Source organism: Gordionus sp. m RMFG-2023, chromosome 2 (assembly GCF_954871325.1).
Source record: "Gordionus sp. m RMFG-2023 chromosome 2, tfGorSpeb1-WG-v2, whole genome shotgun sequence".
Classification (NCBI taxonomy): domain Eukaryota; kingdom Metazoa; phylum Nematomorpha; class Gordioida; order Chordodea; family Parachordodidae; genus Gordionus; species Gordionus sp. m RMFG-2023.
In genome coordinates, this window is record NC_088776.1 from 45,678,236 (window position 1) to 45,690,959 (window position 12,724).

Here is a 12,724-nt window from a genome sequence, read left to right on the forward strand (position 1 = left end):
CCGCAAAACATCCGCAATTGGAAATCTACCTTGTGTGTGTGTATAACATTATAGGGATAGGCGCTTAATTATCACGTATCACGTTTAAATACATAAGGTAATATTGTACTCATTTCAATGATAATTATTTTATTTATTATTGTTCAATCACATTATTGTAATCAGTGCAGGAGAGTGTATCTACATCTATTGAAAAACAAAAATATTCTCCAAAAATAAGAAATAATACAGATGCAACTACAGTTGCGGCTATTGTAATCACTTTTCTTGTAGTAGAACATTCACAGAGCTACTTATCTTTACAATGTGCGTAGAATCTTTCCACATAATATTTAACGACTCCAAGATAAATGAAAACTTTACTTGTAGAACAAAAATGAGCAAATATATCATCAATGTTTTAGAACCTGAATTCAGGAGGTCAATTCTTGACGATTAGAAAGATGGGCATACATATGCAATTCTAACAGATACACCTTAAGGGAAATATTAAAATATTTACCTTGATCCTCTGCTATTTTAACAAAATTAAAGACGTTTCAAGGAAACGATTAAATTTTTTCCCTTTAAATAGTAAAAAATCCAAAGGCATAATTAACCATATAATGGTAAATATAGCAGATTCGGGATTATAAATTGCATGTCAGCTTTCTGATCTGATAATGTCTCAGTGAATTTGGAAAAAACCAGAGTGTATTTACAGAATTGAGTCAGCACAATGTTGGTTGCGATATGTTCCTAATACCCGCCATCGATATATTCTTAAAATTTTATAAACCTTTAAAAATATATTTCTTAAATAAAGATTATAAAAGTTGTCCTAACATTTTGAAAATTTTTTTTAATAATGAATGGCAGAGGTGTATTTAGGATTGATTTCACATGTAGGAAATCTACTACATGCTATTAATGTGCAGTTGCAATCAGAAAAATCTTAACAAAGATTCACAAAATTATGCTGCAGATGTGTTCTTCTTTACAGTTAAAAATTGACAATAAATTTTATGGCGCCATTTATAAAACTATATTAAAATATATTTAAAAAAAACCGATAGACATTGATGTCTTGTCTGAGGAGATTGTAATGCTCTCTATTCTTGATTTACAATATAAAAAATATATTTATTTTATGCGAATGTATAAATAAGATTTCAAAAATATAAAAAAAATATGGAAAATTAAATAGTTATAATGTTAATTATATTTTATTTGAGATTTAAATAATGGAACTAAACGTTTACCGTCGTTAGTGAGATATTTATAAAATTCATGGCATGACATATTATAAATATGTTGTTAAAGCAATCCGATTTCTCTCCTTTTTCCAGGCAGTCCTCATCAGGCTAAAAATGCGCTCGGGTAAGGCATTAGAATGAGGTAAGGAGAAGACACTCGCATATTTTTTCCAAGCATGGGGATTTATTGTTACTACGAAAAAATTCAACCTATTTCTCCTCTACTTTTGAACCATCTAGCTTTAAGTATTATTGCTATTCATAAAAAATAGAGAGAAAAACAATCTCCTCAAACAAGGCATCAATGTTTTTCAGTATTTTTAATATATTTATTAAATTACAAAAACCATCAATTGATGGTTTCTGTTCCAAGGTCATATTTATACATTTGTAAATAGAGTTGTTAAAATTTTTGATTGTAAATTTTCTAAAATTGTCTTAATAAAAATATCTGCTTCATTCAAAAATGTATTAATTAGAGTATTATTTGAACATTTTAATATAATATATTTAGCAATAGAGCCATAAAATTTATTATCAATTTTTAACTGTAGAGATGAACAGAGCTGTAGCATGATTTTGTGAATATTTATTAATAAAGAATATTCTGATTACAACTAAATATTAACTGCATGAAATAGATTTCCTACATGTGAAACTATTCCCAAATATGCTTCTGCCATTTCATAATCCAAAAAATTTTTCAAAATTTTAGGACAGCTTTTAAAATCTTTATTTAAAAAGTATTTTTTTAAGGGTTTGTAAAATTTTAAAATTCTATTGATGGCAAGTATTTATGATAACCACCTGATAGGTACATATCGCAAAGACTCACACCATTCCAAGTCAGACCACTCCACCAACTCTTTTAATTCATTGACTCTTTTATGATGAACTAAATTCGTTAAAACATTTCATCACAATTATTTCGACATCCATAGATAGTACATTTATTACCTTCTTGCAAGTATCATGTTGTATATGGCATATACAGCCAATTGTTATTAATTCATTATTGTGATGCCTCAATTAGGTTAATACACTTTGGCCAAAATTTACAGAGGCATTATCAGCGCAGATAGCTGACATACAATTCATTGATAACCCTGAATCAGCTATATTTACATTATGTGGTTAGCTAGATCGTTGGATTTTTCACTATCCGAGGAAAATATTTTAACAGTTTTATTGAAATGTTCTTATTCTAGTTGAAATAGAAAAGGCTCAAGGGAAATGTTTTAATATTTCCCTTATTAGATGCATCTGTTAGAATTGCATATGGATGCTCATCTTTCAAATCGTCTAGAATTGACCTCTAGGATTCAGGTACTAAAACCAAGTAAGGTTTGCACTTATATTGGAGTCATTAAATATCATGGGAAAAAGATTCGACCAACATTTTGATGATATAGCTCTTTGAACTACATAATAGGTTTATACGATTTCTACAGCTCTAGTTGCATCTGATTATTTATTATTTTTGGAGAATATTTTTGTATTGCAATCGATGTTGATATACGATATACTCCCCTATACTGACTTATATGAATGAAATGATGTTGATTTATTGGATAAAAATAAAACAGGATAAAAAGAAATTTACAAATTAGACATAATTTTCCAAATATTTAAAATTTATTTTAAAAATATAAAAATAATCAATTACTGTCTCTCAAAATTATTATTTATATATTAAAAACGTTAAAATACTTTTTAAAAACATTGCGGGAGAAATTAAAAAATTACGGTAAATTTTTGCGGGAGATTTCCAATAGCGGTAGTTTTGCGGGAGAGAGATGTCTGCATGTAAACGAAAAAATTGCGGGAGCCTCCCGCTGATGGGGAGAGACATGGCAACCCTGTCAAAATGTATAGTAATATTTAATTTTTTTTTTAATTCCATTTAAAAAAAAGTTTTTTAAAAAGTTATATAGATATAATGCTGGGTTGGTTTATATCAATTCATATTCTTAGATATTATTTTTAAAACCAGTACCACCGCCCAATGGAGAGATCCACTATTCAACGCAATACTTTTCTTCAAAATATGAGGCAATGTAGAGATCTGCAGCTAGATGTAGGGGAAGGGGGGATTCTCCTTCTTTTGGATGTTAATATCATTTTAAGCGAATAAGTATTTTCCCCCTATATACACACCCCACGCCCCTCTCTCTTAGAAATGTACATAATATCACTATAAAGAATAATTTGAAAAAGGTAAGGGTTAATAATTGTTTAAAAACCACATAAAATAGAATTTTTAGAAAAATAAAGTAAATTCCAAAAATTATTTTTATAAAAATATAACATAACCAATGGCTTACTAAAAGTGTACTAAGAAACCTCCTATAAAATTTATATGGGAAAATCCATCCAATATTATCCCCCCCCCCTCCTTTTAGTAAAATATAGGCTACGCCTGTAGGTAGCAGGTTTGGTGTCTAATAAAATATAAGAATCTTATATCAACCCTAATTGCTATTGCAATCCACATACTTGGTTTGGATAAATGTTTCAAGCCAGGATCAAACTCAGGCTAACCCTAACATTATTAAAATTATGGTCTAAAAAAAAATAACAATTTTGAGGGGACTCGAATCCTGCGCCCCTCCCCTGATGCTACTGTTGTATGTTTTGCTAATATATTTTTAACACAATATAACAGTATCTCAAACTTCAAATAAAATCAAATAATATTTCCCTAATTTCAATCTAAATAAAACAAATTACCACAATAATCTGGTATTTATACCATACGATTTCTGTAATACGGTATACACTGGATAATGAACAATTAAAACGATAATTTATGGGCTTTTAATGCATTACATAATAATAAACCTTTTTATCTATTTTTGTTTAACACAGAATTAATTCCAAACATCTCATTAACTTCCAAAATACAAAAATTTTAACAAAACAATTAGTAATATTTATAAAAAGAGGATAATAATAGAAGCCATTGAAATTTACAAAAGTCCTTATAATCCTAACCGAAATAAAGTGTATTCGATTCCTTCTAACTAGCATCATTTACACTATTTTATTAAAACTAACAATTTTTCTACAATAAATTTATTTCTATATTTCTTATTTAATTATTATTTTTTTATATGCTTAGATTTCGTTTTTCTATTTCGTTATTTTTTATTTATTTGATACTGATGATGCACAAATGTTCATCAAAAATTATAATTTTTTTTTTACTAAATATGATTATATAACAATTATATGTATAATCTAAACATTTATTAAATAAATATTCCATATATTTTTCTTATTATGCATTCTAACTGATCATATTTCTCTAGCCCCTACAAGTTCTTAGCTTGGGCCACAAAGTTTAGTTTCATATCCTAGCCCTAAGATAAGATGTTCATTATAATAGATATAAATAAAATTAATTGTTCAAATAAATAATTAACATTGACTTTAAAATAATTATAAATTTTCTTATCAAAAATTAAAATCTAAATAATTATTAATATTCTCCCTTTTAGAAATTTTAACTTGAAATTGATTCAAACAATTCTAAAATAATATATAGATATTCAATTTGAGCAAAAGATTTGTAAATATATTTAAACAAATTTTAGAGGAAAATAAAATGTTTGCTTCTCTTTTTTTTACTATGATTAACTTTGAAAGCCTGTAAAAATTTTGGGTATTTAATAGACTTTATCGGCAAAACATATGTTCCAAATAAATTACCATCTTTCCATCAGATGCTAATTTAAATTTTATTTTCATAATGCATTTTTTTTCCACATTTCTGATTTATTATTTCATAATCACTAAATATGTATATTGCTCAAATTGTTCATATAAAAAGGTTATATTAGCTATTAGTTTTCTAAAACCATTTTATTTAGAAATGTAATCTGGGTGAGCCTGATATGATAAATGTGCATATTGTAGCACATACACATGATGATGCTGGTTGGCTTAAAAATGTTGATGAATATTACATAGGAAGTAAAGATTTACGTTAATAATAACTTAAGTTTATTGGTTTTATTGCCATTATGAACAGTTTTTTCACAGCACCTCATATAAAAATTTAAGCATTCAACCACTTTTTATTTGTTTGGCTCCTAAATTTTCAGGTTGTTCCTGTTGTAATGTTTGCTGTACCACTGATAAAGAAGGCCATTAAATATAAATTTTATATGATAATTTTAAAAATATATATTACTACCTGTTATTTATATCACTTTATTTTATCATTCAATAAAAATTTATAATTTAATTTTATTTAGGCAAAAAATTTATAGATAAGGCTGGTGTTCAATATATCATTGATTCAGTTCTCAAAAGTTTGGATGAAAATCCTGATAGAAAATTTTCTTATGTAGAAGGAAGTTTTATGCAAAGATGGTTATCAAGGCATGAATTTCAAAGACACCAAATACAACGTTTTGTTGATAATGGTAATTTAATATTATATCAAAGTAGAGATCTGCAAAGTTAGGCCTGGCCTGTACCCAGCCCAAGTCCAGCCCGGCCCTAAATCAGGTTTGGGCTAGGCCGGGTCAGGTCGGACCTTGGAATTTATTTAAAATATATCTAAATTTCTCAATTTTATATTGAATTTCTTATGCAAAATAAAAATATTATTTATTGTTTAAGTAATTATAAAAATTAATTTCTATATTTAAATAAATTTGGGCCATGCCAGGCTGGCAAAACATTTTTAAAAAAAATTCGGGTTTGGGTTCCGCTGGCAAAACTTTTTTAAAAAAATTTCAGTTTGGGCCGAGCTTGAAAAATTAGGCCCGATGCAGATCACTATATCAAAGTCTTTTTCATTTTAAATTCTTTAATGAGGGATTGGTAAAATAAACAAATGGTAAAAAAAAGGAATATAGTAAGACCTCATTTATAGCAACCATGTAAAATTCAAAATAAAGTAAATAATAAGCATTTATAGTGCTGTTGAGCAATGTGATGGATGAATTGCTATGATATCACTTATCTATATTCATCTTATCACTTAAACATCACTTTAGTTATGATAAATGAAGTCTAATCTATATTTTAAAATTGGGTAAATAGATTATTTTACAATATTTTTTTTTCTTTTGTATCATCCTGGGCAGGACCAATATTTTTCTCAAGTTGTAGTCATAGATATATGGGTTAAGGTAATAAATATTAAAAATAATGACTCAATAGCTACCATTTACCGAAAGAACTGTAAAATTGTAATTCACTATTAAATCATGGCTTATTTTTTTTTACTTATAAATAAATTCTACTTATCATTTATTTAAATGTATATTTTTGTAAGTTTTCTATATTATTTTTCGATAGGTAATGACAACTTATATATACTGATTATTCCAATCACCAAGAATTGGTAACAAAAATACAAATCTATGTTGTACAAAATGTTGCATGATTCATTTTATGGATTTTATTTACTGTTTAAATTTTTTGAAATTTTTTTTAATTTTAGTAGATTTTGGAACCAGTATCCATAACCCTCAAAACGGGGGTAAGATATATTGTTGGCTGAGTATAAGTCTAACGATATATTGGTGTTTTTATATCAATCTTTTGCAAAATCCCTTCATTTGTATTTTTTCAATAAATCAATCCTTCAGTACTATATCTCTCCCTATCACCAATAAAATTTTAAAATTTAATTTAGAATAATTCGTTATTTGCATCATTATGGCGTGATCTCCTATCTAAAATACAAGATATCATTTTTTTTAGATGATCTCCTGAAAAATTATAAATGTGCTTTTCATATAATATTTTATGACTTCACAAATTTTCTTTACAAAAAATCATTGTTTTGGAGTGCTAGATGTGTAGCTCAGATGTTAGATACATTTTTTATGAAAGGGCATGACAATGGTTAGATCCCAGCACGTGAGAGTATGCTAGTTAAGATTAATATTTTTGCTTTGGCGAATTCGTAGGGTTAAAAAACCTGAAAAATTAATTTTAAATATTTTATTTCGCTGCCTGATTATTATAGGGTTCTATGTCCACTCAAATTATTTTTTTAGGAAAGCAAATTTAAAAACAGTACGATTTCTCACAAAAACTATAAAATAATTTTGGACAAATTTTTTTCACCAAATTTAGATAAACTTAAACTAGGATAAATCCATTTTTTAATTTTATTATATACTATAATTTCTTTGGAAACTGCAAAAAAGGATTTTTGAAAAGTGGTGATAAAACCTTATAGCAAATTTAAGAATATTAAGATCAAGACAAAGTATGTTTTACAATCTCTCTCCATATGGTTAAAACTATAAATGACTAAAAAAAATATTAAACTTTAAATTGCAAAATTTTAACAAATGTTGCTTGCAGATGGATGATGTAATATTAGATATCTGTAAAGCTAGGTTTGTTTGTGACCATTAGGAGTTTTGCACTATTTGTTTCGTCCGGCCCCTTAAATTTTTTTGCCCATTCCAGCCTGTTATAATATTTTGAAAAATTTGCTCTGTGTCTTGTTGTTTATCCAACCCGGCTCGTTATAATTTTTTTTTAATTTGCTACGCCTGGCCCGGATTTAATAATTTACTTTTATGCATAGCATTTCATCTGTTGCCTAATTATATTGGCTACTATTTTGTCCTACAGGCGGTTTTTTTAAACCTTCATTTCGATAGCGCCTATTTTTGATGTAACTGTCCAACAAACAACCAGAGTTGGGCAGGTCATTGAAAAAGAATCTGGATATAAATAAGATAGAGATTCTTTATAAAAAAAAGTATCTTCAATATAGTTATATGTAATTTGTTAAAAATATCAATATGATATAAAATACTTGATGTGTTTTTTGTTAAATACGAATATCATAGTTTTGAGATGCTTTTTATGAAATATTTTATATATTCTTTCAGCACAATAAGCCATAATGTCGACGAGGAGTTTAATATAATCCCGTGATTTTCAAAAAATCTACCATATATTTTCCAACCACCTGTTATATAGGATTTTTGTGCAACAATAAGAATGGGAATAGAGAAATATACGAATCAATCAACAGAAGGACATAGAGAAATATCATATATAAATATTGATTTTCACGAGCTAAAAGATAAATTTTAATTAAATGATCAAATTATCTAAAATAATAGCAGACACATTTCGACGATTATAATAAAATATTCTTATATCATTTATATAAATATAATTAAAAACAAAAAGAGAAATCATTATATAAAAAATTTTTTTTAACAAATTGAAATCACCCAAATGTTATTATTATACTAATACTGTGTCAAAAGAGCGATCTAAAATGTTGGACAGTGAAAAATGAATATATGTTATTCCATCCTATAAAATAAGATTATTATTATTTTAATACAATTATCAATTTAAGTATGAACAAAAAACATATAATTGAATTATTTCATTTGCATACAATAATGAAGTTGGTATGCCAAAATATAAAATAACAATGAATTTAAAATTAAAGATAGGAAAAAATAAACAAAATTAATGCAAGTATTCACGGAGAAAAAAGGTTAAAAGCGAATTTTTTTTTAAACAATAAGTATACATAAGTGTATAAGAAAATTAAAGAGATAATTTTTTTTAAAAAGTAATTTTAGACACATAAGTATCTTATTAAAAACATCAAAAAGATATGGAGTATAGGATACAAAACAGTAGAAAAAGCTTTAAGTGTAGCCTAAAAAAATTAAAAATATATAGGGGTAGGTTAATCAAATCTTTTCCTTCTTACATTGTTATTTAAACCCATTTTAAAAATAGGGTCCAAATCCGATCTGAATAAAATTAAAGTAAAATATTCGATTGAGAAAAAGGACGATTTTTTAAGAAAATCCAAAAAAAATTTATGTATATGTTTGGGCTCAAGAATGTTTAAATATCTCTTGCCGGAATTTTGTTAACAAATTTATTAATGACCGATTTTCCAAAACGTGAAAGAAAGAAAGAAGAAAAATAAAGGTCTTTCTTCCTCTCTTAGTAACATTTTTATTTTTCATCATGATAATCTTGTTATATAAACGCCAATAATGGCACGTTAAAAATGGTTGTGAACCACCACATAATCAAAATTTTCTAGTTTAAGGGGAACCGATGGGGGAGGGGGGCGGTTGTATTTAAAAAAAATTATATATTCGTCTATATTAGACTAAAATTTATTTTATCAAACTCTTAAATGCTGGTTATTTTTATATCCTATCGATTTTTGAATATGTTGTGTAAATTCATTTTATTGTATTATCGTGATAGTAAATATAACAATAAAATTATTTTAAAACACAAATGCTTAGGCTGGCTTTGTATTGACTTCTTTATAAGAATCCCGGGAAAAAAACCCCCGGAATTTTTTTTCATATTTATAGAATTTAATTAAGACCTAATAATATAGGTATATTTTTATTTGGATTATAATGGATATACTCATATTTATAAAGTATAGACAAGTTAGATTATAAAAATATAATTTATTAATAAAGCTAAATTTTTTAGGCCCTAATTCATTATTTAAAGATTACTCATATACCCTCCATAAAAAAATGCTTCTAGATAAAATGTTGATGTTCAAATTGGTACTGGGGAATAAATAACCCATGTATTTCTTATTTTCGTAAAAATAATTTGCTATGTTAATAAATACAAAATCCATCCTTAATTACTATATTAAGTAGACTATATTTGACAAAATTTTGTTATAAGATATATTTATTTTATTGGTAAATCATGATTATGTATATGCAAATTTAAAATAATAATTATATGAATTGACATCGAATTTTGAAAGAAATCCCTCTTATAAAATCTGGAAAGCTTCGCACTCCATCACGGTATTCCTTACAAAGTTTCTTTAACCGAATCTGGGTATTACTCTGCGATTTTGTTTTCGGTGTCCAACTAACTACACGCCATCGTTTAAGTTTGGTTTCATCGGTAGCCAGCTTGCATTTTATTTTTTTAATCAATTCCCAGATTGATGTGTGTTTATTCCCAACCAGATTAGAAAAACGATGATTCCAAACTTCTCATTGATTATATATATGTTCTTCATCGGATAGAGTCTGATTCACGTTTCAAGTTTCTGGAAGAAATTGAGGCTCAGTTCGACGTGTCTGGGATTGAGAATTGTTTCTTGTGACCTTCCTTGATACTCCATTGATATAATTTTTATCGAAATAATCAAGAATATCCTTACCATTGATCGGAGTAACTGATCTCAGGAATGTCATTGCATTGCCCATAAGGAACAAATGCTATGTCGTCCATCATGCCATAAAAGCTTAGAGTTTCATCAGTCCTGTATTAGCTTTCCAGATCTAGCTTCTGAATTTTTCTATGGGTACTTTGACACAAATGGTAAAAGCATCCTCTGATTTTTTTTCCATGCGGTTTTTTCCCAAGGGTTTGTTTCCGGGGAGTTTTTTCCGGGGTGTTTTTTTCCTATTCCCATACTAAATTATACATAATGATGTTATAAAATGTAATTATTAAAATCGTTTTATAAATATTAAATTTTGTTTTTTAGGTCAATTAGAAATATTTGTTTTATAAATATTAAATTATTTTTTTAGGTCAATTAGAAATATTGTCGGGCGGCTGGGTAATGAATGACGAGGCTTGCTCTCACTACAATGATATTATAAATCAAATGACTTTAGGATTAAAAATGTATAAAGACACGTTTGGAGGTTAAAAACATGTTTTTTTAAAAGAAAATATTATAATATCTTATCATAATTAATTATCTATTAATTTCCTTCTATTTAAAATTAAATTCGGTAATCAAATGAAATCCCTATTTATGTCATCCTTTTTATGCTCTTAATAAAAAAAAATTATAGTTAATTAATTAGGTTTATTTAACTTCTTAATAAATTTCAAAGTTTTAACAAATATTCTTTTTTTAAAATTCATTTTTTAAAAGAGTTGTAACCAAAACCCTTATATCTTTGTACAATATTTTTTATGAGTGTTTATATTGGTAAATAATTAGTTTAATATTAAAAGTAAGTAAGTATGCTTGTATAAATTTGTAAAATTTCGATAAATTAATAGGTTAACCATATTTTTAACATTAAATCTATAAAATATAAATAAAATTGCTACCTAATTTATTTATAATTTTTTCTCGTGTTATTTTACTCTTATGAAGATCACTATGACTGTTAAAAGGTCCGATTCGGGTAGATTTTTAAAAACGACTCGATTAAGACTAACGCCAAAATAATATATTGTTAGCCTGGAGATTTTGCCCATAGATGGCAGAAAGGTTTAGACCTCAACTTGCCAAATCTCGAAATCTACATAATATTATTTTGGCTAATATCTTATTCGGGTCGTTTCCGAACCGGACTTTTTAACAACCCTAGTCAGGATCTGTATTTGGTACTGACCAGACGATAATCTAACTCTTCGCTTTCACTTTGGTTCAGTTGATACGCTGGGCATTGACTTTCTGACATTCACTACTTTTATTTTCCACCTCCTGAACTGAATTTAAATATAAAATAAATTTAGTCACAATTGATTAATAATTTTAAAAAATTATATATTCGGAAAGGTAAATTATTGATTAATTATTTGAAGAATATTTAATAAAATTGAAAAAAGGTTATTGATTTATTATTTATTTAATCAGTTGATATATTTATGGAAATTTAAGTTTTTAATATTTTATCAAGTCATTTTGTTTCATTATTTTTAAAGCTGGTAATTTCTCCTTAAAATGTAAGGTAAAAATACTAATTGAGTTATTAGAACCACATAAAATTCAATATATAAAAAATACATCATTTTTATACCAGTATAAAATTATTCATCAGCGGCTATGATCTACCCTATAAATTTATCATTTCTACATTTGCAATTTTTTTTTTTTATTAAGGAACATCAAAATCATCAATATTTAATAATATCATTATCATGTAATTTATCTAAATTAAATATTTATCAAAAGTATTGTTTAAAACATTTTATTATTTAAAATTTTTTCCCCAAATTATAATTATAATAATAATAATTTTTAAATTTCTTTTTAATTTTTTTAAAGTCTTTATAATGTATAGAATATTAAATCCACCATACACATACATACATTACATAATGATCTTTTCTAGATTGTGGTATCCCAAAAACCGGATGGCAAATAGATCCTTTCGGACATTCTGCGGCCCAAGCCGATATATTCGCGAAGCTCGGCTTTGACGGGACATTTTTTGGGCGAATTTCTGACGATTTTAAAGATACTAAATCATCTGAACGCGGATTAGAATTTTTGTGGCATCCTTTGCCAAATTGTAAATAAAACTACAAATTATTTAAATGCTAACTCAACATTTTAACCAAAAAATATTACGTCAGCCTGGAGATTTTGCTCTTAGATGGCAGAAAAGTTTTAACATTTATTAACGAAATCTCAACTTGCATAATATTATTTTGGTTAAAATCATAATTTGAAATCGGCAAAATGAAACTGCTTAACAACACTATTGTTTAAGTTTAAAAAAGGA

General features: G+C 26.7%; 1 protein-coding gene across 2 annotated transcripts in view; it reads left to right on the forward strand.

Moving 5' to 3' along the window:
- The first annotated feature begins 4,943 nt into the window (after window positions 1-4,943).
- The window catches only part of LOC135923713 (lysosomal alpha-mannosidase-like), a 29,482-nt gene continuing 21,701 nt past the window's right edge, over window positions 4,944-12,724 (forward strand). For both annotated transcript variants that reach the window (XM_065458621.1, XM_065458619.1), the window contains exons 1-5: window positions 4,944-5,067; window positions 5,108-5,210; window positions 5,495-5,665; window positions 10,787-10,903; window positions 12,332-12,511. In XM_065458621.1, coding sequence (XP_065314693.1) covers window positions 4,987-5,067; window positions 5,108-5,210; window positions 5,495-5,665; window positions 10,787-10,903; window positions 12,332-12,511 — 652 coding nt within the window. In that variant the 5' untranslated portion in view covers window positions 4,944-4,986. The remainder of the gene's footprint in view (window positions 5,068-5,107; window positions 5,211-5,494; window positions 5,666-10,786; window positions 10,904-12,331; window positions 12,512-12,724) is intronic.